General features: G+C 41.8%; 1 protein-coding gene across 2 annotated transcripts in view; it reads right to left on the reverse strand.

Annotated features, from left to right (window-relative positions):
- TBK1 (TANK binding kinase 1) overlaps positions 1-19363 on the reverse strand; it is a 43667-nt gene extending 24304 nt beyond the window's left edge. Inside the window, exons 1-8 of one of the 2 annotated variants that reach the window (XM_019543296.1) lie at positions 19263-19363; positions 15676-15794; positions 13139-13279; positions 8804-8933; positions 7902-8083; positions 5616-5776; positions 2798-2908; positions 168-347 (exon numbers count right to left, since the gene is read on the reverse strand). In XM_019543296.1, coding sequence (XP_019398841.1) covers positions 168-347; positions 2798-2908; positions 5616-5776; positions 7902-8083; positions 8804-8933; positions 13139-13279; positions 15676-15762 — 992 coding nt within the window. In that variant the 5' untranslated portion in view covers positions 15763-15794; positions 19263-19363. Of the gene's footprint in view, positions 1-167; positions 348-2797; positions 2909-5615; positions 5777-7901; positions 8084-8803; positions 8934-13138; positions 13280-15639; positions 15795-19262 lie in introns of both variants that reach the window. The other variant, XM_019543295.1, reaches the window with a different exon arrangement.
- Positions 19364-27293: the final 7930 nt, after the last annotated feature.

Consider the following 27293-nt stretch of genomic DNA (forward strand, 5'->3'; position numbering starts at 1 on the left):
AGGGCCTTATAAGGTTTGTAGCATAAAACAGCATTTTCACACATTTCCCTTCTGGTAGCACAAATGTCATGTGAAATTACTAAATTTGTTATACTGGTTATCTGAGCTCCCACTATTCTATGCTTGGAGGAGACTGAAGCGGAAACAATGAAGAGAAGACTACTTACGTATTGTAGCTATGAATATAAATTTTGTGTAAGGACATTTGCTGTAGTGAAAAGATATGAATTATTATTCGGTGGAGTATGTCACTTGTCTCTGCAAAAAACTGGTCAAATCCCCAGCATTTTTCTTGATCTGCTTCAAGAATATTTGCAAGAACAGGTGTGAGCAGTACTTGTAGGCCCCTGCAATTACATTTAAAAAAAAACCAGCATCATTTAGAACATTTCACCTCCTGACACTGCATTAGGCTTTTTTCTGGACATGCCATAAGTATGCCACTTTTGGGGACTCTGAGAAATTCTACCCAATTCTTCTCCTTTACTGTTTGACAGCTTCCTTCAACAATACTGTATACTCTTTTTCTGACTACAAACCCTTCATGCTACATCTACTTTTCTCAGATCTGAGTACCAAATATTTTGCCTTTGATATTTGGAATAACAGTAACAGGCAGTTTAGGAAGTTTATAGTGCTTGCTATTCTGGTCATAGGAAACCTAATCTTATATTTGTCCTTAGGATCACAGGTCTAGAAAGTGCATCTTGAGTCACTGAGCTGTCACCATCTTGCACAGACACATACAAGCATACGTATGTATAATATATGCTAAGTATGTACACAGATCAAAGCAGAATCTAGTAGACAGTCACCATAACTGAAATTTTCAAGGGCTGGAAGGGCTTAGAAATACAAGACCATTTAGTAAATAGATGCTGTGCTAAAGTAATTCAGGCCCTTTAACAATTTTCAACCTGTATTATATGTATACGCACTACTATTTTTGATGTAATATGTCCTTAACACATAGGCTTTGACTTGATATACTGACTGAGATTAATGTTTTTTTAAAATGTGTTCATCTTTAACAGTGTAGATTTAAAAAATCTCATTTAATTCATGAGAAACAAATTAGTTCTCTCCTCCGAGATGTACTTCATTTTCTTCAAGATTTTGAGAGAATTACAACCCCAACTCCGTAAAACATTTGGTGGTCAAAGCCTCAACTGCCCCAAAGGCTAAAAATAAAATTGTGTTAGTATTGAAATCCAGATCCCAACCTATATTTAAATGCAATATGGACATCAACTCAAAAAAAACATACTTGAAAATTGTTTTCATTTAGCAACCTAACAACTAAAAAATGTTACAAGGGAAAGCTTGCATGAAAAAATATTCCTCCTTTTCTCCCCATTTGTTTTCTTTACCCATTCCACAGATGCTGTGAATTCATTATAATCAAAGACATTACTCTGCTTAAATGCATTTTTCCATGCAAATATACAATGCATAAAAATACATTTGTGAATCCCACCAAAAGCGACAGAACAGACACATTAATAGCTAATAGTTTCTATACGTTACCCCAATTTTGAACTAGCTGTATTTTCCCCCTTCTATTTATGTACGTTTTAAAATTGATATCAAGGAAAAGCTTATTTGTTTAGGTACAGCACTGAATTAAAAGGTTACTACAAAATTTAGAGAAAATTATGTGAACTCTACAATTCAGTCTTTTTAAATGAGGAAAATGGAATTAGATAACACCACCAGAGATGTTAATAACTCCATGAAATAAAAGGAATATACAAATTAGACTTTTGTTTACAATGAATCTCTAGAACAACATCTTTTCCAATTACTCAAAGACAGAAAACTAACTTCAGATAGGAAATTAGGCTTTCACTTAGCAAGGTACATGTGCATAACTTCAAACATATGAGTAATCATGTTGACTTAAATAAAACAAGTAAATAAGCCAAAAAAGTTTTTATCCCATTTACTACACTGAAGTCAATGCAAACACTCACATTCTTCAATTTGTGTGTGCACTTATGTACCCTGTTGATATGGGACATTAATTTGTAAATTTGTAATTTGAAAGCAGATTGTTCTGACCTAACTCTTATCAGTTTCTCCTTTAACTTTTGGCTGTAATGTGTATGCCTACACCAGTTTCATGACTCCTGCAGTTGGGGAATATGAAAGGGGAGAGGGAGTGTGCATGCATACGTTGTAATTTTTTGCCATGTACTGGGTGTCCTTAAATATATATTGCATTATTACATGTGTACCAATAAGTAGAAAAGTTGTAATAACATTCTAGGGGGAACCAGCACTAAAAATACTACACGAAAGGTAATGCTGGTAATGATAGCTGTTTCCTGAAGTAATTTATCTATCTTTAAACTAACTTTTCCCCCCATTTAAATCCTGCATATTGTTTCTAGCTCTTTGGGTCTCTGCTTTATTATTCAAGCAGAAAGATGTAAATCAAGTCAGAGCTTTAGATGAACAACAGTATGTTCAAGCTAAATGGCAGCCTCTTCTCTGGTGAGGAAACTAATACCTCTCTCCCTCTACACAGGCAAGCTGTTGGGTATACTACTCCTTTCCAGCATGCTCAAGTGCTCCTTTGTACATGAACAGCCATTGAAACATTTGGATGGATGTAAGCAATTTATATCCTATGAGCTGATAAAAGAGCATTTTATAGCCTTGCTATAAAAATTCAAAGAAGAACGGTAAGAGCCAGAGTTCTGGTGTTCCACAGATCCTATTTTGAGAAGCTCAAGGGAAGACTCCTCCTGGTAGCAGTGAAACATTTGGTTAGAAATGAAGCTCAAAAACTTACTTAGAAAGGCTACAGGAAATAGGCATCTCCCAACTCCACTCAATTGGTCCATTTTCTGCTTTCTGCACTCCGGAAACAGCACCAGAAGGCTTCCCAGTGATAATTTTATACCTATGGTATAAAAATAATACACAATCCTTTATTACTCCTCTCCAAACATCGGTCAAGTAAGCTAAGCCTTTAATGGGTTGTTGTAATGTAAAGAAAAACTGTAGAACTCATGTAAGACTTAGGTCACTAACTCGGTGGCAGTGCAACAGTCAGTGTCTCAGGGTGTTTATAGACATGGCAGGGACACTTTAATTAGCGCAGCTCAGAATATCATGTGCATCAGAGTCCCTGCACTGAAAAATGGTGGCAGGACACTTTGAACTAAAGTTCATCGAACGACCTTTAGTTTAAAGTGCCCCGCACCCATTTTTCAGTGCAGGGATGCTGATCCACATGACACTGAAGTCTGCTGGAAGGCAGTAATTACCACACTCCAGCAGATTCAATTAATTACAGCGCATCAGAGCAGCCTCCCTGCACATGTATAGGAGTCCGCAGTTCCAGGCTGGCAGAGAAGGAATGGTGTTGAAACAATACTTCCAGCACTGAATGAAATGAAACACATAATATTCCTGTACTATATTTGGGGAATTCAGGACCTTGATAGAAAAAAGTAAAACTATCTTAAGGAAGAGAAATCATTTTAAGTCAGCACATTACAGGCATTTATTGTACTGGCCTTGCAGGGTTCCAAAGGAAGAGGTAATATTATACTAATAAAAAACTGTTGCTTTGGATGAAAAGAATACCTCTTGCTTCTAAGAGGTCACAGTAACTATAAAATAGCCAATACATTTATACACAATTTTTTCAATCCCAAGTAGAAAGTATGAAAGCAAAGGGAGGAGTTTCCTTAAACTGCATGCAGTTCTATAGAAAAGAAAGGAAAAGGAAATTTAAAGAGCAAACTGACATCAGAAACAATTACTTTTAGCTGTCAAGGTTGGCCTAAAAAAACCCCAACCATAGTACATGCATAGAAAGACTGTATATATTTCAATTATGCAGCTGTATAAATGTTATTGCTTAATTGCTGATTTTTAAGTTGGAGATAACTACATGTAAATGAATATAACATTATCATTTAAAAAAATATAGTAAGTCTTACTCCAATTTATTCCTAAAAATCATATGACAAGCAGGGGAGAGGCAAGAAGACACACTGTCTTCCCTGCATCAGAAGCCTTACAACTTGTTGAATGCCCCAAGTAGCTCCTATGTTTTCTTGAATACCAGAAGTCCCATTTGGCCTCTCCCCAGGTGCTCTAAATTCCATCTTTATTTGACATATTCAACAGGGAAGCCATCTGTTGTTGGAAAGACAGGTTGCTTACCCTTCCCTACACTAACTGTGATTCTTTGAGATATGCTTTCCCCACTGATACCTCACTGGGTGCAGTCAGCCAGTCTCACTCCTTTTGAATAGCAGTATGTGTTGTGGCCAGCTGCACCCCTAATGCTCTGCAGGTTACTGCAGCAAAGGCTATAAAGGAAAAAAGAATTGCCATTCGATTTCATTGCCAGCAAGAACCCCAGACGTAAGGACTTGAACTGGTAGGAATAAAGGGCAGCTCATGGAATGTGTGTGAACCTATTTCTTTGGGAAGGGAAATCAGATACAGAATAATCAAATAATGTTTCCTGGAATAGGATTCATACTCCAGAAGGGTCACTATAGCTGAACTTGTTAGGCAAATAGGTTGGTGCCAGGATGGTCAATGACTGAAGACACTTAATCTCCATCTGTGGTCCTCAAAGAGTTTCTCCCTGTATTCCCACTGCACTATTTTGTGCAAAGCCTAAGCATGAGAATAAGAATGAGCAAACTCCATCCATTCAGAGTGCAGCTCTGTCTGCAGTGCTGGATTTGCAAAGTATGACAGGAGCTGGCTAATGCCTGGAAATATCATTTCTGATGCTTCATTAGAACAAACTCCAGGCTTACAGAAAATTTAACCAGTATTAAAAATGACTTTGTTATGGAATATTCAGAGCTGACGCACACTGGGTCTAGAAGGTGCACCAAAGATGGCACCATGGGCATCTTGGCTACCTATACCTATGCTGATTTGCATTCTAATTAGAATGTATCAAAGCAGACTCGTTCAATCAAGTCTGCTCCACGTCCCAATTGGAATGCTCCAGCATGAGGTCACAGTCATGTAAATAAGCCCCTGTATATTTAAAAATGGCTTCTAGGGCACTATCTAAACCTTGTCGAATGAAGTTTAGATAAAGCACCCATGGCCATTTTTAGAACTGCAGGGGCTTAATACACATGATGGTGAGGTGTTTTAATTAGAGTGGCTCTCTGAGAATCACTCCAATTAAAATGCCTTCTCACCCCCACCCCCAAGTACATGTATAGGCAGCCCCTGATTCTTCTGAAATGAAGGAGCCTCAGTGGAAGGTTGAAGTTTGGTCCTCAGGAAGAGAACTGCAGATTTGAAAGCAAAAGCTGTCAGTGAGGTTTTGAGACACTAAAAATATTTTGGACAGTGCAAAATATACTAAATATCAAAATAAATTATACTTGGAGTAGGGGATAGGAAAGACAGCACTGAAGGAATGAGACCGAAAAGCAGTGTCATAAATTTCTGGAGATTCTGCCACAAAACTTTAGGTCCTAGTGTGTCATACATTAAACCTTACTAAATATTAAATATGTCTTTCAGGGAATATTATATATTATAAATAAAATATTGCTTGTTCTTTATTGGCATACTTAATTTATGAAGAGACACAATTCTCCCTCTAAATTACCTACATCACTTCCTTGTTTCTCCGAGGTCCTTCAAAAGGTCGGAATGGTAAACTCCCTGTTGCAGCATGGTAAAATGTCACCCCTATGCTCCATAGATCAACTGTTGCTCTGTATTTTTTCTGATGTTCTTTCCTTAACACAGCTCGCTCATACATATCAGGGTGCTTGAGAGAAAAATAGGTAAAGTAACTGAGAATTAATTGCTTTGTGAATAATTATAAAACACTGATATCTGAACCACCATAACACCATAAGCACCTCTTTCATCAAAAAAGAAAGTTAGTTTGTGAGGTTGAATGTACATAAGCTTTTCAATACAAGCACTACAAAAAATGTTCAGTAAACACCAGCAACTGTATAGCAGCTCTCTATTATACAGAAAATCAGAATAGAAAATTCAGATTAAATTCCAGTTTATGGGATGAAAGCAAAACAAAAGGAGAGAAACACTAGGAAAATTAATATTTCTTCTAAAAATGCATTGAGCAGAGACACAGAAAAAGAGGGCTTTAAGAACATTTATTACAGTACTAGCATTCAATGAGGTCATGTGAACTGTAAAAGAAGAAACAATTTTCTTTTTTGCCTTTCTGCAAAAATACATTTGCTTTCACTAAACTGATCTCCCTACTGTTCAGAATGTAATTCCCAATTGTAAGCAACTTCCTCTTGGTTTTTTCAATATAAATACTAGTCAGGTAAATCTCAATGATACCTGGGCATTACCAAACAGTGCAAGAGAACATTTAAAATATACAGATACTCAGAGGAAAGGGAATTTTAAATCTACTGTATTTACTTGAATACGAGGCAAACCCAATAATTATATTCTACATATAAAAAAGTTACAATTTTCCAGGTGTAGCATCTACTTATTTAAGTGTTGTCTCAAATTTATGGCCTTCCCACTGCTACAGCAGGGAAAATAGTGGTTGATAGGGAGTCAGATGGGCCCCTTGCTCTCTGTCCCCCAACTTCTTCCCCCTGCAGCCTTCCTGCCCCCTCCCCCTTACTGTCAGATCCTGCTCAGGCTCTGTTCCTTCCCCAACCACAATGTGGAAGTTGGGAAGGAACAGAGAAGAGAGCAGAAACTGCAGAGGGGAAGAGGAGACTGCTGTGGCCTGACTCTGACCACTGCAAACTTCAGCACAGGTACTCCATAAACACACTTTTAAGCAGCACTTTTGTACCTACTTGTATGTAGTACAAACTGTGCATGACATCAGTCCAGAATCAAAAGGCATGGCATATCATATAGTACATTGGGCTGGGCCCCAGGAGAGTCAACAGTTTCCGAGCATGGTGATCCTACAGGCCACCACTGCTCAGTATGTGTGTGTACTCCAGATACCCACAACAAACGATCCATGTGCTAAATAGCCTCCCACTCATGACAAATTGGGTGTTCTTTTCACAAGTCCTGGGACCCTCCAAAAATGTATACGCAGATGAGCTGCAATGCTGCCTAGTCCATTCTCCATCCCATAGAGGGCAGGCAGGGCCATACTAATCATATGCATCAGGTTGAGAGTGGACAACAGAGCCTCTCAGGTACACAGAAGTCTGGTGATGTTTGCCAGACATTTAAGAAACACTGGTGAAGAAACAGGAATAACTGGAACTGGGAAAGAAAGGTGTAGCTCAGCTGTGGGAGTGAGGAGGAAGTCAAAGTATATTCAATATAGTGGTTCATGTCGACTTGGAAAAGAGTTGGTGCTGAGGGGGAATGAGCACAATCAGCACTACATCTTATTCAGATGGGCTACACTAACCTGTCCCTGTGGTTGGTTCCCAGTGTGTTTGCCCAATATGGGCCATGTCTTCTATGGGCATGCTCAGCACAGGCTGCATTTAATCAACTTTATAGTTGGTTTCTGTGACTGAATGCATGCTGTTTCTAGCAGCAGTTAACGATAGCCAATGCATTTAACAAGGAGGTTTGCTACTATGCAAATATGAGACACGGAGCTTTTTTTTTCCTTTTCTTTTTTCATGATGACTGGGAAAAGAACCCTCGCCTTTATTTGAGTAAAACAGTATATGGATTTTCTTCATTTTGCATTGAATGTGGAAAAGCTAATTCAGGAAATGACCTCAAGATTCTTGCTCTCTACGTCAGGAGAGAACAGGCATTACAATAAGATGACAGAAGTAGAATGTCATAAAAACCAATAAGGTAAAGAACTTGGCATTGGAAAATGAATTTCTAACTAGAATTCTGCCTCAGATCTTCACCAAGAGATGAATTCAACACATTCTTCAAATGAAAGATAAAATTAAATGGCTTACCAAATATTCTTCTGTGCCATAGAGGGAAACAAATTGTTCATCATCTTCTAATTCTCTAGCAGCTCCAAAATCTGTCAGTTTGTAAACAGAATGGCCCTCTTCACCTACAACGCGCATTATATTGCCTGGTTTTATATCACGGTGCACTATTCCATTCTCACGGAGATGATTCATCCCAGCCACTTAAATGCAAAGGTATATATAACTTAATATGCACATCAAAGACAGAATGCACACTAAAATACCACTGAAGAATGTACATTTTTGTATCCTATTTTTTTTAATCAGTGGGACAAAGAACAGTACAGAATACTACTGCTACTAAAATTTGCATGGATATACAACAGAACATTCAGATGATCCATGTTACTACTTCACCTTAAAACAGATCATTACAATGCCTTGTTCTCAAAAATATCTTTCCTGTAAAACCATATTCTTCTGCTATTCCAAGTAAAAATTGACCTGTACCAGATCTTACTCTCTTCCCAAAGAAAGATCCACAATATAGGAACCAAGAAGTAGCAGCTGGTTTTCTCATTAGCCTTTTATGCACTCAACAGTTAAAACAGACATTTCTCAATTGTCAGCTTTTCTACAGTTACAGCCAGGAGTCACTGGTGGTCCTCCCTACTTCACCAGTACTTTTTTTGTGATTATGTGTTATAAGATGACAGCTCAGTAAAGGAAAAATAAACAGCATAAAATAATTAAAAAATGCATAAATAGTTTATTAATGCAACTACAATTGTTGTTGCAGATAAAAAGAATGCAATGATTCGATACAACAACATTCACATTCTTAAACAATTAGAAATCAGGCTAAGAATCTGAATGGTACAATTCTAAACTAGGCAAGGGAACAAATTAAACTAAGTTTAAAAGGTTGAAATCCCACATACCAACATCTCTCAGAACAATTAAGAATTCAGATTCTGGAAGTCCATAGGCATTAGATGGCTCCTCTAAAACCGTGTATAAGCTCCCACAAGGACAAAATTCCATAACAAGTACTTTGTGTCTAGTGGTTGTCTATAAAGCAAAAAAGGACAGATTTGCAAAGGCTATGAAAATTTTTAACAATGCTAAAAATTATATGAAGCCACAGGCTCTTACTTTCAAAAAGTGATATAACAAGCCTAACTCTGGTAGCTTTTTTAGAAAAGAAGTGGTAGGGAAAAGAAAAATCTGTATAATTTTAAAAATAACTTGAATGGGAAAAGAAAAGGGAGGCCACAAGATCAGGGATGTTGGACCTCTCTGAGAAGCTAGCCTGGGCAGAACAAAAAATGAGACACTGCAGGAAAGAATAGTGCAAATATGTTCTGCTTTCTCTCTCCCTTTGACTCAGTCCTGTCCAATTCTTAACGATCATAATCTTTGGGTCATCTTTTCATGAGACTCCAGACAGTCTTACATTTACATTACATTAATTCCTAGATGCAATTCTGCATTTGCAAATTTGAGTAGGTTGTATAGTAGGCCCCCCTGAAAATTTTGCCAAATACCTCAGATTTTGTAGTATTATGAAGATTGTAGTATTATGAAGATCCACTATCAGAAAAACAGCATGCATTAAAATCTTCACCAAAAATGTGTACGGCAATACCATAAAAATATGTTAGCTCAAAGAATTTCAAATACAACTTATGCATAAGATGTTCATATGAACTTTGCATATGATTGGAGACTAAAAAAGGACTGAGTGTGTTGATATTCCAGGCTACCAGGAGGTAGTTATAAACCCCAGCAGCACTATAGATGCTGGACAGACTAGCAGCCCTGTACCCCGATGCTGTCTTACTAAGGCTTTATCAAAAACCTTCGCTCAACAGGGCCTCAGCTTCTGGAAGTCCTTCCTCCCCTTTCACATCCCTTCTCCTTAGTTCAGTGTGGTCTCAGCTTCTAATCAGTTTCCTCTCTCTTTCTTGAAGGTGACCATGCTTGGCTGGGTTGCCAATACCAGGAAGTTTGAAGGCCCTTGCAGATTATACTAGGTAGGATGGTAAATCAACTGGCACATCATCCTAGAAGATGGGGAGGCTTGAAGGAAGGTTCAACAGTAAGAGATAGCTAATTGGTACACATACCAAAGTACTGAAATAAGAAACACTTGCTTGGATCTGCGTGGCAATCGGTGATTGGCTTTCTTGTGAAATTATTAGAATCAGATTAGTTTCTATAGTTACTCAATGTATAATAAAGCTATAAAAGATCATAGGAAAGTTGGGCTGGAAAGACCTCAAGAAGTCATCTGGTCTAGCCTCTTTCCCTGACTGAAGGATGTCAATCAAGTGTCCGACCAAGCTGCTCTTGAATATTTCCAGGAACGAAGGTTTCACAGCTTCTCCAAGTAGCCTATTCCAATATTTAAGCACCCTCACAGCGAGAAATTTCTTCTTAATCTCCAATTTACCTTCCTCTAATGCAGTTTGAGACCACTGTTCCTAATTCTATTCCTGACAGCCACAAGGAATACTCTATCTTCACACTTTCTATAATCCCCCTTCAGGTATTTGAAGTCTGTTATCAAATCCACCTTCTGTCTTCACCTCTCCAGACTAAATAAATAACCCTAGTCCTGAGACCTTTCCACATAAGTAATGTTTTCCAGGACTTTTTTTAAATTTTGTTACTTTCCACAGACTCTTTCCAATTGTCCACACCTTTCTTGAAGAGTAGGGCCCCAAACTGGCAGTACTGCAGATGAGGACTCACCAGTGCTAAAGAGAGAGGCAAAATCACTTCCCTTGCTTTGCAAGTGCAAGTAACATTTCTGTTAATATAATGGCTTTTTTCTTTTCTCCTTTTGCAACAAGAGCACATTTGGCTCATAACTAGATAATGTTCCACCGTAACCCCTAGGTCCTTCTCTGCAGCACTGTAGCCTAACCAATCACTCCCCAAGTCTGTACTTAGGCACATAATTATTTCATCCCAAGTGCAGGACTTTGCACTTGTCCTTGTTCAGTTTCAACTGATTGTGATCAGACCAGGTCTCCAGTCTACCCATGTCATTTTGGATCTTAACTTCCCTCTAGACCAGTGGCTTTCAACCGTTTTTTCATTTGTGGATCCCTCAAAATTTCAAATGGAGGTGCAGATCCTTTGCAAATTTCAAATGGAGGTGCAGGCCTCTTTGAATTGAAAGCATGAGTATTCACATACTTTTGATTGAACACAGCCATCTTTTAAGGACCCCTTAAACATAGTCTACAAGACCCCAGGGGACCATGGACCACAAATTGAAAAACACTGCTCTGGAGTGACTGCAACTCCACCCTTTGGAGTTAATTTAATGTCATCTGCAAATGTGCTAAGTGTGCACTTGAATCCCATTCCTCAAATCATTTAAGAAGACGTTAAACAATACTGGCTCCAAGACAGATTCTGGGGAACTTCACTTGCTACTTCCTCCCAACTACACAAAGAGCCACTAATGATTACTCATTGAGCATGATAAACCAACCCATTTTGAATCCACTTTACAGTACTTCTGTCTAGTTGGTGATTCCTTAGTTTATCATGAGAATTTCATGAAAGAGAATGTCAAAAGTTTGGCTATAGTTAAGGTATATCACATCCACCACTCATCCACAAAGCCTGTAACTTTACCATAAAGAAAATCAAGTTGGTCAAGTATGACTTGCTCTTTGTGAATCCATACTAGCTCTTTCTGATCACCTTAAAAACTTAAAAACTGCCATTTACTGGGTTAAGAACATAGGTTCATCTTGCCCAGTATCCTATGTCATGCAGTGGCAGAGCGGATGCTGAAGGGGAGACTGAACCAGGTATGACCAGGGTTTTTTCCCCCACTGTTCTTCTGACTTGCAACCTCCAGCATTTAAGGTCTAGGGCATTTTAATTCAGAGGCTGTATCCCTAAATGCCATGCTCAATAGCTGCTGCTGCTCCTTTCCTCCACAAATTTGCCTAATCCCTTTTTGAATCTGGCTAAACTGTCAGTTTCTTTCCACAACATCTAGTGGCAACCACACTTGAATTATACTCTGTGTAAAAAAGAACTTTAAGCTAATTTCTAATCCACAAATGGATATTCTCATAATCCCGTGACTACCTTAGTTAAGAGCCTCTGACATGAAAACTTGTCAAAAACGTTTTTGAAGTCCAAATATACTATGTCAACTGGATCACCCTAATCCACCTGCTTACTGACACCCTCAAATAACTCTAATAGGTCGGTGAAGCATGATTTCCCTTTGACAAAGCCATGTTGATTTCTTCCTGAAACGTCATATTCATCCACGTGTTGAACAATTCCTTCTTTATTTTTTCACTTTGTTTCTACCAGTTTTCTAGGAACATGAGTTAGAGTCACTGGCCTGTAGTTCCTTGCCTCACCTCTAGAGACTTTTTTAAGTATTGGAATCACATTGGCAACCCTCCAGTCCTCTGGTACCACAGCTGTTTTAAGTGAAAGGTTGTATACTACAAGAGCTTGACAGTTCCTGATTTAAACTCCTTCAGGACCCAAGGGTGAATGCCATGAGGTCCTGGTGATTTGCTACTGTTTAGTTAATCAATTTCCTCTACAACCTCATCTACTGAAACCTCAATTTGGGCCAGCTCCACTGACCTATCCCTAAAGAAGAGTGGATCTGGTAAGGGAGTCTCCCTAAAAACTTCCACAGTAAAGGCAGATGCAAAGAATGCATTTAGATTCTTGGTAATGGTGCTGTTATCCGTTAGCTTGTCTTTTACACCCTGATCATCCAAAGACCCAATTGATTCCCTGGCAGTTCTTTGGTTTGTAATGTACCTTCTTCTATTCTAGATACTTTGAAATAGATTATTGGATGCCCTGCTCCATGATCTTTCCTGCTATGGTCTGATATGATACGTCTGCATTTCCAGTATGTGTGTACATACAGCAGGGCACAGTAGAAGATGGGAAGAAGCCAAACCATGTGTGGCTGGTGCCTGGCCAACCCAAGCACTTGCAATCATTCACAGTGCATTCTCTGTTACCATGCAACCCAGCCACCCAAGTAAAATCAGATTCTAAGAGGATGAAGGACAAGAACAATCATAGGGAGTCCTTGTTTTTGCCACCAGTAGAGAAAGCTCCCTGCAACCAAATACTGTTACACTGATTTCTTTCCAAAAACTACCTTCTCCTATAAAGGTCAGTCTACATGAAAGACTTGTGTAGAAACATGTAATGATCATGGTATTACAACAAACCTCAAACTATAACTGTAACAGATAAATTACCTCTTCTTCAATAGCAAACAATTTAACAATGTTCTTGTGATTCAGCTTCTTTAAGACTTCAAACTCTCTCATCTGAACTTCCACAGGACGAAGGAAGCTTATGCTGTTAAATACTTTGACAGCGTATAAATCTCCAGTTTTCTACCAAAAAAAAAATTTAAAAACAAAATCACCATGCATCAGAAAAATATTGTTTTCTTAATCATTCTTAAGACAATTCTTAAAAATTTAAATTCACAAAGTACTAGTTCTCTAAAGAATGCCAAAACTCTTTACACATTTACAAATGGGATGTAAATGCTTTATAATAATTTATTAACTCTATAAGTTGATTTGGTTATTGTGATGTTAATGTATGAATGTACTAACTTAGTTTAACAGGGGACTATAAGGAAAAAATAAGCAGGACAGAAAAAAAATGACTCAAGGTAAATCACTTCTCTCCAAATGTTTGATGGGGTTTCCAAAACAGAAAAAGCTTACAAACTCAGAAGATCAAAAGAGCCATGTCAGGTTTAAAAAAGGAACGTGGTTTTATAACAGGGGGCCATACAGAAACAAGCACCTGCAGGGAAAACGGGCTGAAACATGAGCAATTTAGTTTTGCTTTGGTTACCACTGACAGACAGCAAACTTGGTAAGAGTTTGCACATAAAATTTCTCTGAGATTCTTTTTTCCCCCTTTAATGCTTTATTGCTACAGATACACCAATTATTTAAGAAGGCTGTCTGGTATTTATATATCACTGTTTCTGATTCCTAAAGGGAAGAACTACAAGAGTCTAAAACATGAATCATTTTGTACTAAAATCCAGCCACCTGTAGGGCAAAGCAAACCAAGAGAAAATAATCTTAACATAAGCATAAAGCTTGAATAAACTAGAATTAAAATAAACAAACTTGAAAGTTAGATCTATTTTTAGATCCCAAGCAAAGATAAGCAACATCAAACAATAATTTAGGAAAGAACACTATATCTATTATGAATCTTCAAATTGATTTTACAGTTAGAGTACGCTAATCAGAACTGATTATTTCTAGTACACCTAAGTTATTTTTTTTTCTTTTTTGAAAGACCATGGGAGTCAAAAAACTAAAAATGACCTAGCAAATAAAGTCAATTTAGTACCTGAGTTCATAGTGCACCCCCCTCACAACCGTTTATTATTCATACTATATCATCATCCAGAAGCAACTACTTTCTACTAGTTTTACTAGGCACTGAACGTATGTATAAGGAAAATACACCTGAACAATATCACGCAGCACTAACTTAATGACAACTCAGGAAAGAATAGCATTCACTGGACTGGACAGGACCTCAAAAAACCATACCATACGCAGCAGAATTACAAAATTTAGGACAAATGACTGCTATAAAATGTAGAAAAGATTTTACGGGATGTTATAAAGGGAGACAAAATATATAATTTAGCAACAACGAACAGGCTCATTTCTGACTCCAATTCAGGTATCCACACCAACCTGGGGATACTTTTTCACAGAAGTGAAAAATAGAAATATAAGCATTTAGTTTTAACTTTCAGTTCTACTACAAGGATCACCTGAAAATATGTTAACAAAAATTAAGCCTTCAAATCCACAGCCAAATGTATAAAACCTTAAAAATTACCAAGAGAGTTTTAAGTAACTCCCATGAAACTTACCAGTAGTTCTGCCTTTAGACCCAAATTTTGGAAAGTGATACACATTCAATGAGGCCACTTGGGTTCAAAACAGTTTACAAAATTCAGGCTGATTTCTTCAGCATTTACCTGATTCTATTAAACAGCTATAACTACTCACCCTGCATATGGTGGGTATATTCTTGTAATGGCCTATGGTTTCACAAGTTACTTCATCAAGAAACAAAAGCCCATAATCAAAAACAAAGTAAACCAACCACTCGAATCTCTGTAGATATAAGCCTTTCAAGCTGCTTTTTAAATTATACACATAGTTGGAAATTTATAGCCAGGAAAAAGTAACAATTGCCATTTTCCTCACTGTTATAATGAGGTAATGCAACCAGGAGGACATAACTAAACATTGCAGATAACATCAAAACTAATCAATACCTAGAAACAGAAATGGACTGGGGCAGGGATCATGTCTTCCCTTATGTTTAGGCTACACAGGGCTTCTGGGCTCTATCATAATATTAGATAATCAATAAATGCATATATTATATTATGGAAGAAGTTTTAAATAGAATGAGCCCAAACTAAAGGTTTCTTTAGAATGGGGGGGGACAGAAGGGGGGGGACGGGACGGGACAGGACGGACACAACAGAGAAAAATCAAGGGTTTTCAAAGGAAAGAAGCCAAACTTATTTTTTTCCTACTGAACCTAGCTAATGGCATTTCATTCAAGTTTACTGTACAGTCCTTTCCTCTCTATTAACCGAAAGAAAAAAGTGCCATACATTAACAAAGAAAAACAGGGCAAGAAAAATATATTTCAAATTAATTGTAAGAATCTTTGTTCTTGTGAAGATAACTTTATATGGTGTCCAGTTTGTTTCCTCTGTACAAACCTTATGCCGCCCACGAAAAACATTTGCAGTTGCTCCTTGTCCCAAAACATCAGACAAAAGCCACAGATAATTTGAAGTGCTCTGCATGTTTGCTCTTGATGAGTTGTTTTCTTTTTAATCTTAAAAAAAAAAAATTAGAAATATTTAAAAGGAAAATGAATACTTTATCATAAAACTGAAGATATTACTCCAGAGATAAATCAATGAGAGGATGTAGAAGGGAAAAATAAAATAAATAATGCCATGCTAAATACTGCCAGAATTAAAAATTTAGGCTTTAGGTCTAAAACTCATCAGAGATTAAGGTCTTCAGCCCTGACTTCCATTTAAAAGACTCAAGGGGGGGAGGGGGTAAAAAAGATATAACAACATACATAAAAGATAGGGAATATAACCACAACATCCAAATAATATGAAAAGTGTTTCTTCCTTTAAGACAAACAGTATTTTTACAGCAACTACAACAATTTCTATAGCTGGATCAAGTTAGCTAACAGAGGAGACAGTGGTAGACTGATATACTATTAAGGTATTTTGGCTCCGAAATAAGGAAGTATTGAAAGCTGTTTCTTCATGCAAGTATGGGAGCTCCAAATAGGTTGGCTTTAGCCAGGTAAATAATCACGGTTGATATGCAATTTGAAGCACTTCAACTATTCTAGTTAGAAATACTGACTGACAACTAAAACAACAAATTTATCCAAGGCCCTTGAACTTTAAGGCAAAGAAGCGTATCAAGTTCCCAGTCACTACAGTTAAAAGATAACAGAAAACTTCCTGTGCTGATAAGCATCTACAAGTTTATCAACAAGATTACTCAGGCCAACTTTTGAAGAAGTTATTGATTTATAAAACAAAGTCTGTAACAATTTAGTACGGTTTTTGCCACAGGAAAAAAGGAGGGAATGCAGGAAACGACAGTCCAAAAGAAAGTTTAGCAGGTGGCCCCCTCTTCTCTCCCACTCTTATTTGAAAAGCAAATTTGGAACAAGATCTACCAAAAGTAGTTGCTCATGGCTCATTCATTTACAACTCAGATCAGCATGCTAGAGAAGCTAGGACTTCTTACATGGATAAGCATAAATAGGAAGCAAGACATTTACAATATGGTACAAAATACTGACCATTGCCTGAGACAGCAAAAATAGGAGTCAGATCAAAGGTCTAACACTTCTACTGATAGGTATTCCACTGTTAACCCGCAATATATATGTGTAGCTCTGATATAAAATAGGTGGCTTGCCTGACCTGCTGCCTGATCTGAGCAGCATAAGTAAAGTATACTGCCCTTATACCTTCAACTTAAAAGATTAGAAGTACACAGTGCTTTCATTTTCATTATCTCCCATCTGCTTTCTATCAATAACTTTGTAAAATATCACCATTAAATCTCAGTTGCTTTTGTTCCATCTCCATTCCCATTCCAGCTTCGTTGTATCTCTCCCTCCTTAAAACAGCTCAGATGGCATGTTCACAAACATGCAACATCTGCTTATTCCTTTTTCATTTTTCTGACTCCACTAAATTTTCTGCCTCTCCTAATTCTCTTCAGATCCATTTACTCTTCTAACAGATTTGCATTCAAGTTCAGCTAACATTGACCAAAGTTATTACGGCATCTCAGAGAGAATGTGAAATTTTGGGAAGAAATAAGACAGAAAACATAAAAGACATCCCATAATATAAGTGAACAAAGAAAAAAGAACATAAAATGGAGAAATAGATTAGGAGAAAATGACAGATACTGAGTGTTAATTCAAAGATACGGCCCTTTTATTAATATCTCCTCCCCATATATGATTTTTACAAGCCTTATTTTCCACAAATTACTCCATAAATGTCTCAAATTTCTTTATACTTTGGATGTAGGATAAGAAAAACTCTCCGTCTCAACATCTCCTCTTTTATTCTTATTACACAATTCAGGGATGTGCAACTGGCAACCTATGAATGGCCTGTGGATTGGTAGTTACCTCTCCTTTTGCAGCACGGCAGCAGCCCATGCAGCAGGAGACAGAGGTCTGTGGCCTGCCAGGGTGGGCAGAAATCCACGCCCACAGCATGTGGACAGAGGTTGAACAGCCCTGATGAACTGATCCTTTCTGAATTACCACTAGACTTAGTTTCATTTTCTCATGATTTGTAAACACCCATTCTGTTATTGAGTGAGCATTTCTGTGTAGGAATCTACAGCAATTTACCTTATTGTTTAATTAATTCTCCCCAGTGATTAAGGAGGGATGATATATAATAGATTTTGATATTCTCATTTTATTCTTTTTACTGCTTTTGCTTTGGAGGGGAAGGAACATTGCCTGCTTTGCCAAGATGAAATGTAATGCTCTCTCTTGTATGTTAGTTAGCAGGGGGAACTGTTCCAGTTCTGCTTTGCATGCATAACAACTAAGCCTTGACATGTAAAAAACAAACCAACCCTGAGAATAAATTAGGACTAGAGGTCTTAGGGTCCAGCGCCAAAGCCAAAGCAAAAAACAAGATCCATTTCCCAAAACCATTAGACTGCAGAAGTGCATAAATGCTGCTTGAATGCATAACCCTGGGAATTAATACATTTTAAAAAAGGAGGGGGGCGACTATACACTTACAGATTTTGCACTTATCTAAATTTAATGTAAAGAATCGGTGCTGGTTAAGCACACAGCATGGGCATGACTGTCATAATAGCAGCCTTGAAAATAAGTGGCTCCCTTCATTTTCAAGACTTTTCCCACCAGACCTTTGACAGGTCCTTCCCATTCCCCATTTCAGAAGAAGTCAGAGAGCACAAATAGTTACAAAGTAGACCCTTATAACAGCCCCTTAAGGGGGGGCATCCTCCACCCAACAGTTGAAGGGAGTGCACACCAGGCCTGGGCACAGACACAACTGAGTTACAGTGGGAGGAAAGGCAGTGTATGCTTCAGTAGGACATGCATTTAACATGTAAATGCTTAAGCAGGCTTTATTACAACATAAGCAAGAGGCAACAAATTGGGCCTAGGGTTGCATTGGCTTAGCGTGCAGCACTTTCTCCAGCGCTCAGCCTGCCATCCTCTCCAGGAAACCTGCAGGCCGACGCGCGCTACCGGCAGGAAGACCTGTTATTTTCCACTCTGGGGCCGTCCTCCTTGGACCTTCAGGGCTCTTCGCCCACGGGCCCATCCAGGTCCTACAGCCCAACCTTTACCCACTCTCCCAAGCGGCTGACGCTAAGCCCCGGCACACCCAGGTGCTGTAGGCTCCCCACAATTTTAAATGGCAAGGGCGGCTTTTCTGGGCTTCAGGAGAAGCGTGCCTCTTGCTGCTCTCCCGGGCCTGCCCCTCCTAGACAGCTGCCGTGGGGAGGCCACGGCCACAACAGGCCTCTCTCAAATCAAGCTCTGCTCTGGGGGAAGGCACCGGCAGCCCTCGCCTCCCGTCCCTTCCCCGCAGCCGGGGAATCTCCCTGGGCTGCGGCTGAGGGAAGGTCTCTGGCGGCCCCGCTCGGCTCGGGCAGGGTCCCCCGGCACAGCTGAGACGCCGCAGGCGGCACCTCGCGGCCGCGCATCGCTTTCATCCCTGCGCCCCCGGCCCGGCCCGGCCCCTACCTGCGCCCGCGCCACGAGGCCCCGGCCCGGGCTCGGCCGCGCTCTGGCTGCTCTAGTGGCCGCTTCCGCCTTGCAGGGGAGGAGGCGCCGCTTCCCGCCCCGGCCCCGCGTCTGCGCGGGGCGAGGCCGGCGGGTCAGGGGCCGGGGCCGGGCGGGAGGCGGTTGGTGTCAGCGCCGGGCCCGCTCGCTCCACCTGCAAAGCAGAGCCGGGCTCCAGGGCGCCCAGCCCGGCGGGGCCGCAGCCAGGAAAGGGCTCCCGGGCAAGCCGGGGGAAGCTCCGCGAGGCTGAAGCTGGCTCCAGCCGGGAATAAGGAATCAACTTGGACCGCAGGGGTCCGTGCCGGGGAGCAGCGAGGCGACCCCCCGTGAGGCTGCCTGTGGGCAGAGGAAACCGGTCTCGGAAAGCGGGGGAAGAAAAGGAGAGAGCTCCTACCCCCGCCCCGGAACGACCTGCGGCTCGGGGGTTGGACTCGTGGCACCTCGAGGCCCCTTCAAGGGCAGGAAGCAAAGAGGAATTAAAATGCAAAGACATTATAGGCGGGCAACTTTCTTCAGGTCAGGGACTAGTGCGGTTTCCATTCCTATTTCTTCTGCTTTAGGAATTGTGTTTCAGTCCACATCACAGCATTTTAAGTTTCACTTTCCTCTGGGAGATGAAATGCATGGTCACACCTCATTTGCTCCTGCTGCACTCTTTCCCTTCCTTTAATTTTTCGTCCTTTCAAAACCACGTAGTGCTGTCCCTGCTAGCACATCCCCCTTCTTTTATTTGTTGCTTGGTGCCAGGACCCTGCCAAATAAGTGTTTAGAGTGGAATGGCTCCGCTTCTATCTTGCTTTGCTGTACAGCTTCCTTACCTTGTCACATGCTTTTTCCATTATACAAACAAGGCAGTGATTTATTTTTTAAATGTGACCTGCATTTTACCAAAATAAAGTAGTCAGGCATTTGAATGTTGAGGGTATACAAGTGCACTGAAAATAGCTGGATCTCTACAGCTTCTTTCTACCCTTGAAGACGTTTTGAAAAGGATGAACTTAAATAGAAATCAGCTACCTGAAATAATAGGCTAAAGAATAACATATTTCTGTGTAAACTGGGCCATGCCAATCACCAAACTATTCCAGCAATGTAGCAGGTGAGATGTGAGGAAACAGGAGAGAGAACCAGCTAGCCAAATCCTTTATAATCTCCAAGCCATTTGTCTTGTGACTCAGATCATCCATCTGCTGATTAGTCACCTCCTTTCTTAAAGACTTGATTTGACAAGCTTGGTTGTGTCAGGGCGTAGTCATGTTTGTCTACAGGTACAATTGAACTGATGGTTTAATGGACTTTCTAATGTTCTTGTAACAAGTACAAGAAATTATCCCATCAGCTACTGGACTTTTTCTTGAAGCACAAAGGCAAAAAGATAGAAATGGCAACCCGCCCCTTCATTCCTAAGAGTTTTGCAGTCTGATTCTGTGTAGAGGTGACAGAATATCAGAGTAGGGCTGGAAGGGACCCCAGAGGTCATCTAGTCCAGTGGTGGGCAAAATGTGGCCCCAGGGGCCAAATACGGCCCGTTGGGCCATTCTATCCGGCCAGTGGGGCCCCTAAACAATTTAGAAAATTAATATTTATCTGCCCTAGGCTGCCTGTCATGTGGCCCTCGATGACTTGCCAAAACTCAGTAAGCGGCCCTTTGCCCAAAAGAATTGCCCCTGATGTAGTCCAATCTCCTGCCTGAGGCAGGATCATCCTCATCCAAACTATTCCATACAACCATCATCTAGACTGTACTAAGACTACTCTCAACCCTGAAACAACATAGACCTAATACCCACAGGTAAACCAGGGGGGCCACAGTAGCCAACATCCTGCTCATATAAGAGATTGTTAATACACTCTCAAGAGATCCCAGGTAGAAGGCCACGACCCCTGCTACAGAGGAAGGCAAAAACATCTTAAATTGCAGTCTTTTCAAGTACTTTTTCTTAGATATAGTTTTTCCAAGGTAAAGTAGAGTAATATTCAGAGGACTCTTAAATAATTTTTTCAATGTATAGTATATTCAGTACTTCATTAGAGTAATAGGAAAGTAGGGCTGAAAAGGATCCCAGAGACCATCCAGTCCAACTCCCTGCCTAAGGCAAGATTATCACCATCCAAATCATCCCATATAACCATAATCTAAGGCGGAGCAGGCAAAATATGGTCCACCAGGTGTAAGCAGCACTAGAAAATAGTATCTGGGGGGGGCACTGCCTGCCTAATCCTGCCCCTCTTCCTGCAGAACCATTACAGGGCTGGCACGTGCTGGTGCTGTGTATGCAGGGGAAGAGGAGCGTGCAGCAGTGCTGCTGGGCATGATGCTACAATGGTGGCACTCGAGCTGCTGTTGCCAGCCCAATTTCAGGGTGCTAAGCCCTGTTAGCCCTGGCTTTCTGCCACCTATTCTGACAGGCAATTTCATCTGGCCTGCAGTGACCCACCAATTAATTGTATGCCACCCAGCCTGTGCACGTCACTCCCACCCTCGTGCATGGAAAGGCCCAGCTTATCCAGCATGCATCTTCCAGGCAGGGCTGCTGCAGCCACTGCTGCAGCTGCAGGGGTGACCTGCTTGGCTTCCCCAGCATCCAGTGGTTCCTCCTCATCTCCCTGCTGCAGTGCTTGCTCCACACAATAGGTAGGGAAGGAGCAAGGAGCCTGGGGCTGGCAGGAGCCTGTGCCCAGGAGGGGGTGGGAGCATGGAGTTCAGGTGGGCAGGGTGTGGAGACCCCCCCCCACATGGCACACAGTCCCTACCACCAACAGCAGCTGTAGCAGCAGGTGTTGGGCCCCTGGGGTGCTCATGGCCATGGGACTCTTTAGCCTGGATAAGCGTAGGCTCAGGGGTGATCTGATGGCCACCTATAAATTTATCAGGGGTGACCACCAGGATCTGGGGGAACGTCTGTTCGCCAGAGCGCCCAAAGGGATGAAGAGGTTGAACGGTCACAAACTCCTGCAAGACCGTTTCAGGCTGGACATAAGGAAGAATTTCTTTACTGTCCGAGCCCCCAAGGTCTGGAACAGTCTGCCAGCGGAGGTGGTTCAAGCACCTACATTGAACACCTTCAAGAGTAAATCGGATGCTTATCTTGCTGGGATCCTATGACCCCAGCTGACTTCCTGCCTTTGGGCAGGGGGCTGGACTCGATGATCTCCCCAGGTCCCTTCCAGCCCTAATGTCTATGAAATCTATGAAATGATGTTGCCTGGTGCCAGGCAGCGATGGCCAGAGCTGCATGTGGCAGCGAGGAGCACAGCCAGGTTGGCCTGCCTCTATCGCACAGGGCTCCCTTTAGCACATGTGCAGCTCCCAGCACTTGTGCACTACTGTGGAGAAGCCCTGCACAATGGAGCCAGCGACTTTCCCTAGTCCTTGCCAATACATGCAGGTCCCAGGACTCCACTGGGAGTGGCAGGAAGCACTACCCCCTGCTTCCATGGTGGTGTCAGGGAATGGGGAAGGCAGCTGGCTTCCTTACTCAGGGCTTCCCCCAGTGGTATGCGAGTGTCTGGAGCTGCACATGTGCTGCAGGGAGCCCCATGCAATAGAGGTGGGCCGGCCTGACTGTGCTCCTTGCCGCCACATGCAGCTCTGGCTGGAGATGTGTGCTACCAGGCAGCAAAGACCAAGCAGGCCACGAGTGCCCTGAGGGCCCACCACCTGCTGCTGCCAGTGGCAGGGGCTGTGGACCATAGGGACGAGTGTGTGGGGGTGTCTCCACCCCACTACAACTCCCACACTCCCACAAGCCTCTCTACAAATACACTCCTCCACAACATACCCTATGCCCTCCCCACACATACTGTCACACCCTCTCACAAACCACGAGGGAAGTCCATGAGGAATAGTTGCTCCTAAAGAATTCAATCCTTAAAGCACAATGGAAGTCCATCCTGTCCCATAGGAAATGCAGTCAGAGAACAGGGAAGCCCCCTTTGCTCAACAGGGAGCTTCTGGGTCTCCTGAAACTTCAAAGAAAAGCCTATACCAGATGGAAAACTGGAATCATCACCAAGGAGGACTACTCAGCACTTGCCTGTAGGGAATGGTCCAGAAAAGCCAAAGCAGTAACTGAAATCAGGCTAGCCACCAGAATCAAGGATAACAAAAAGTTGTTCTTCAGATACATGGGAAGTCAGAGGAAGAACAAAAGCAACATTGGCCCCCTGCGAGATCAAATGAAGCAGCTGACATCTGACACCCAAGAAAAGGCCAATCTCCTAAACAATTAGTTTGTGTCAATTTTCCTCCCACCCAAGGGGTTTAAGCTGTCAGACAGGATGTGTAAAGCATCCCAGGCTTGAGAGATGGGCCCACAATTGACATAGATCAAGTGAGAGAACACCTCAAGAGGCTTGACATCCATAAGTCCACAGGCCTGGATGGATTGTGCCTGAGAGTTTTAAAAGAGCTGGCAAACATCATAGCATGCCCTATGGCCAAGATATTTGAAAACTCATGGTGCTTGGGTGATGTACCAGAATACCGGAAAAGAGCCAATGTGGTCCCAGTCTTCAAGAAAGGGAGGAAGGAAGATCCAGGGAATTACAGACCTACCAGTCTGATGTTCATCCCTGGAAAGATTTTGGACAAAATTATCAAGGGATCCATCTGCAACAGGCTAATGGAAGGCAAAATACTGAATGCCAGCCAACATGGTTTTATTACTGGAAGGTCGTGCCTGACCAATCTCATCTCCTTCTATGACCAGATGATGCATTGCCTGTACAAAGGAGATGAGATGAGGTTGATGTCATTTATCTGGATTTCAGGAAGTCCTTTGACTTGGTCTCCCATGATGTCCTTATGACCAAGCTGGGGAACTGTAGGTTTGACCATCTCACAGTCCGATGGCTAGGGAACTGGCTCCGGGGTCAGACCCAAAGGGTACTAGTTGATGGGAACAAATCAACGTGGCGCAAGGTTACCAGTGGAGTCCCCCAGGGCTCAGTGCTCAGGCCGGTACTCTTCAATATCTTCATTAATGATCTGGATTCTGGTGTCAGATGCAGACTGGCAAAGATCATGGATGACACTAAACTATGGGGAAAACAGTTACGCTAGAGGACAGGCTGGGGATATAGGCCAACCTGGACATGCTTGCAAAGTGGGTGGACCAAAACCTGATGGCATTCAACATAGAGAAATGCAGGGTACTTCACCTTGGGAGAAAAAACCACATCATACTTATAGGCTTAGTGGTGCTACACTCGCTAGCACTGCAAATGAAAGAGACTTGGGAGTCTTGATTGACCACAAGATGAATGTGAACCCTAGTGCAATGCCGTGATCAGCAGAGCAAACCAAACTCTGGCATGCATCCACTGAGGCATCTCAAGCAAAACCAGGGGCATCATCCTCCTACTTTACTCAGCCTTAGTGAGGCTGTAGCTGGATTACTGAGTCCAGTTTTGGGTCCCCCCACTTCAGAAGCATTGTGGAATAAGCTTGAAAGAGTCCAGCACAGAGCCACCCATATGATCAAAGGCCAAGAGACCAAGCCTTACGAGGAGAGGCTAAGGGCCATGGGACTCTTCAGCCTGGAAAAGAGAAGGCTCGGGGGGACTTGGTGGCAGCCTACAACTACATAAGAGGGGTGCACCAGGATCTGGGAGAACAGTTGTGCACCAGGGCCCCTCAAGGGATAACAAGGTCTAACAGCCACAAACTTATATCAAGTCAGAATGGCCTTGTAGAAGGAAAAACTTCTTTACAGTCCAAGTACCCAAGGTCTGGAACAGACTCCCCGCAAAGGTGGTGCAAGCACCTACTTTAAGGCAAGGGGAGGGAGTTCTGGTGGCAAAGTTCATGAGTTAGGGGAAGAACTTCCAGTCCCATGATGGTAAACAGAGGTAGGGCACCTGTCAAGTGTCAGGGCAACCCTTGTGGCCCTTGACAGCTCACCAAAACACATTTAGTAGCCCTCCAGCTGAAATACTTGCTTACCTGATCTGAAACTCTACATAAGACTGCCTTCAACCCTGATGCAACATAGACCTAACTTGCCACAGGGGAACCATAGCAGCCAAAGTCCCACTTCTATAAAATGTTGTCAAGACGTCCTGAGTAGAGGGCCATGCCCCCCACTACAGAACACAACCCTCCCCCCACAGTCCATACCAGTCTGATCATGGGGTAAAATTTTTCCTGACCCCAAATATGGAGTGGAGGGGCAAACACTCTAGACAGGAACCCCCTGATTTGCTCCTAGTGGGAAAAATCAGCACACCCCAATGCTCTGGGGAGGCTTAAAAACACCCTGACAAATAACAGAAACGAGGGGGGCGGGGGGGAGGCAGGCAGAAGCAACCAGCAAAGCCCAGAAACATGATAAATATCCATGGTAGAAATAGGCATAGCTATGTCTGAACAGTTGCTGTCCAACCTCTTCTTGAACACCTCCAGTCCACAACTTTCCTAGACAGTCTATTCCACTGCCTCACTATTCTCACAGGAAGTTTTTCCAGATATCCAATCTAAATTCACTTTTCTACAATTTCAAGCCATTGAAGACTACTCAGTGCAAAGCAGAATGGATACGCTGTAACTAAACGTATTCCCCAGCCTGTCACACATTTTCCCTCTGGCATAAAAACCCTCTGGGATCTTTAATATCACATTGTCATCATGCAACAGTTAAGTTTCTGCATGAATAATACTTCCAACTCCACATTTTGTCTAGCAGATTTGGGACAGCCACCAAAAACCAAAAAAGATTGATGTCAGCAGTTCAGTGGAATAGTACATCCTATAGTACATGCAGAAGACTGGTCTGATTGCAAGTCAAGCCAGTCTGATTGGTCCGAGATATCCAAGTAGTAGATAGTTTACCGCTGAATACAGAAAGCCCATAAGTTTGAAACCATGTATTATGGTACTGAGCTCAGTTACCTTGTTCATACCATCCTGAAAAAATCCAGAACAGCTGGAATGTAAAATTCTTTGTAGTTTTTGCATCTTGATGCCATAAGCCAAACCTTGTCCTGATAGAGAAGCATGTCTTCAGTCTTGACACCCATTGAGAGGAGAACAGATAACAAATCAGGTGGGAGGAAAGCTCAGGTGCTCTCAATAACCATGATGTCAGTTGTGGACCACTGGGAAAAAGGACCATGGTGAAGGATCACTGTTTTTACCGTTAGATTTAGTAGGGTTTCTAGTGGAGATCCAATCCAATCTAAAATACGGTCTCTTCTGTCAGCATGAAGCTAGAATTATTACATTTGTTGGGTTTTTTAGCTTTACTTTATGAATCCTCTTGCAAATCAAGACTTAGGAGAGCCCTCTCCCCATCTGACAGAAGATCCATTGCCAGTGCCTAGAATTTACTTGGTGAAGTACTTTGATCGCTTTCTATTCCTGTGACTGGAAAGATGGTCAGTAGCTGGGCAGTCATAGTTCTGCAAGGTAAGATTCAGAACTTCATGATCTAGGTCCCATTCTGATTTATTTATTTTTACTGTTTACTAAGCCAAGCCTGCCCATTTTCCTTTTTATGTGTTGCTTATATAGAAGACAGATTATTTTCTCTTCTCAACCAGTCTTCCTAACTAAATTGTTTCTATGTATATAATTGAGTTCCCCTTAGATGTTGATCTGCATCACAGTAGTAATGGTTTTGGCTAGATGAAAATATGATCCTTTACTTGGATCTGGAACCTCAAAGGAATTAGTTGACACCTTCAGAAGGTTGCTCTACTTTTCTGCAAGTGCCTCGTGTTGTTTTGCATGTTCCCCAATCTCAAAAGGATGACAAATGAGCACTAGGCCTGTGTGAAGCTTCGGGTGCCAATTTGATTTGGAGGATTTGATTCAATGGGCAAATCTCTGAATCCGGCTTGAAGTGGGAGACCAATAAAAAGGTCCAAATCGATTCAGAAAAGATTTGGAGAGCTTTGGAGATTCGGGCAGTCCCTGCTTGCTGCCGCAGGGAGCTGGCCCCGGGCTCTGTGCTGGTAAATAGGGGGCGGAGCCTGGATGGGGTGGAAGGG

The sequence above is a fragment of the Crocodylus porosus genome, unplaced genomic scaffold, assembly GCF_001723895.1.
Source record: "Crocodylus porosus isolate Cpor-Errol unplaced genomic scaffold, CroPor_comp1, whole genome shotgun sequence".
In the NCBI taxonomy this organism is placed as follows: Eukaryota; Metazoa; Chordata; order Crocodylia; family Crocodylidae; genus Crocodylus; species Crocodylus porosus.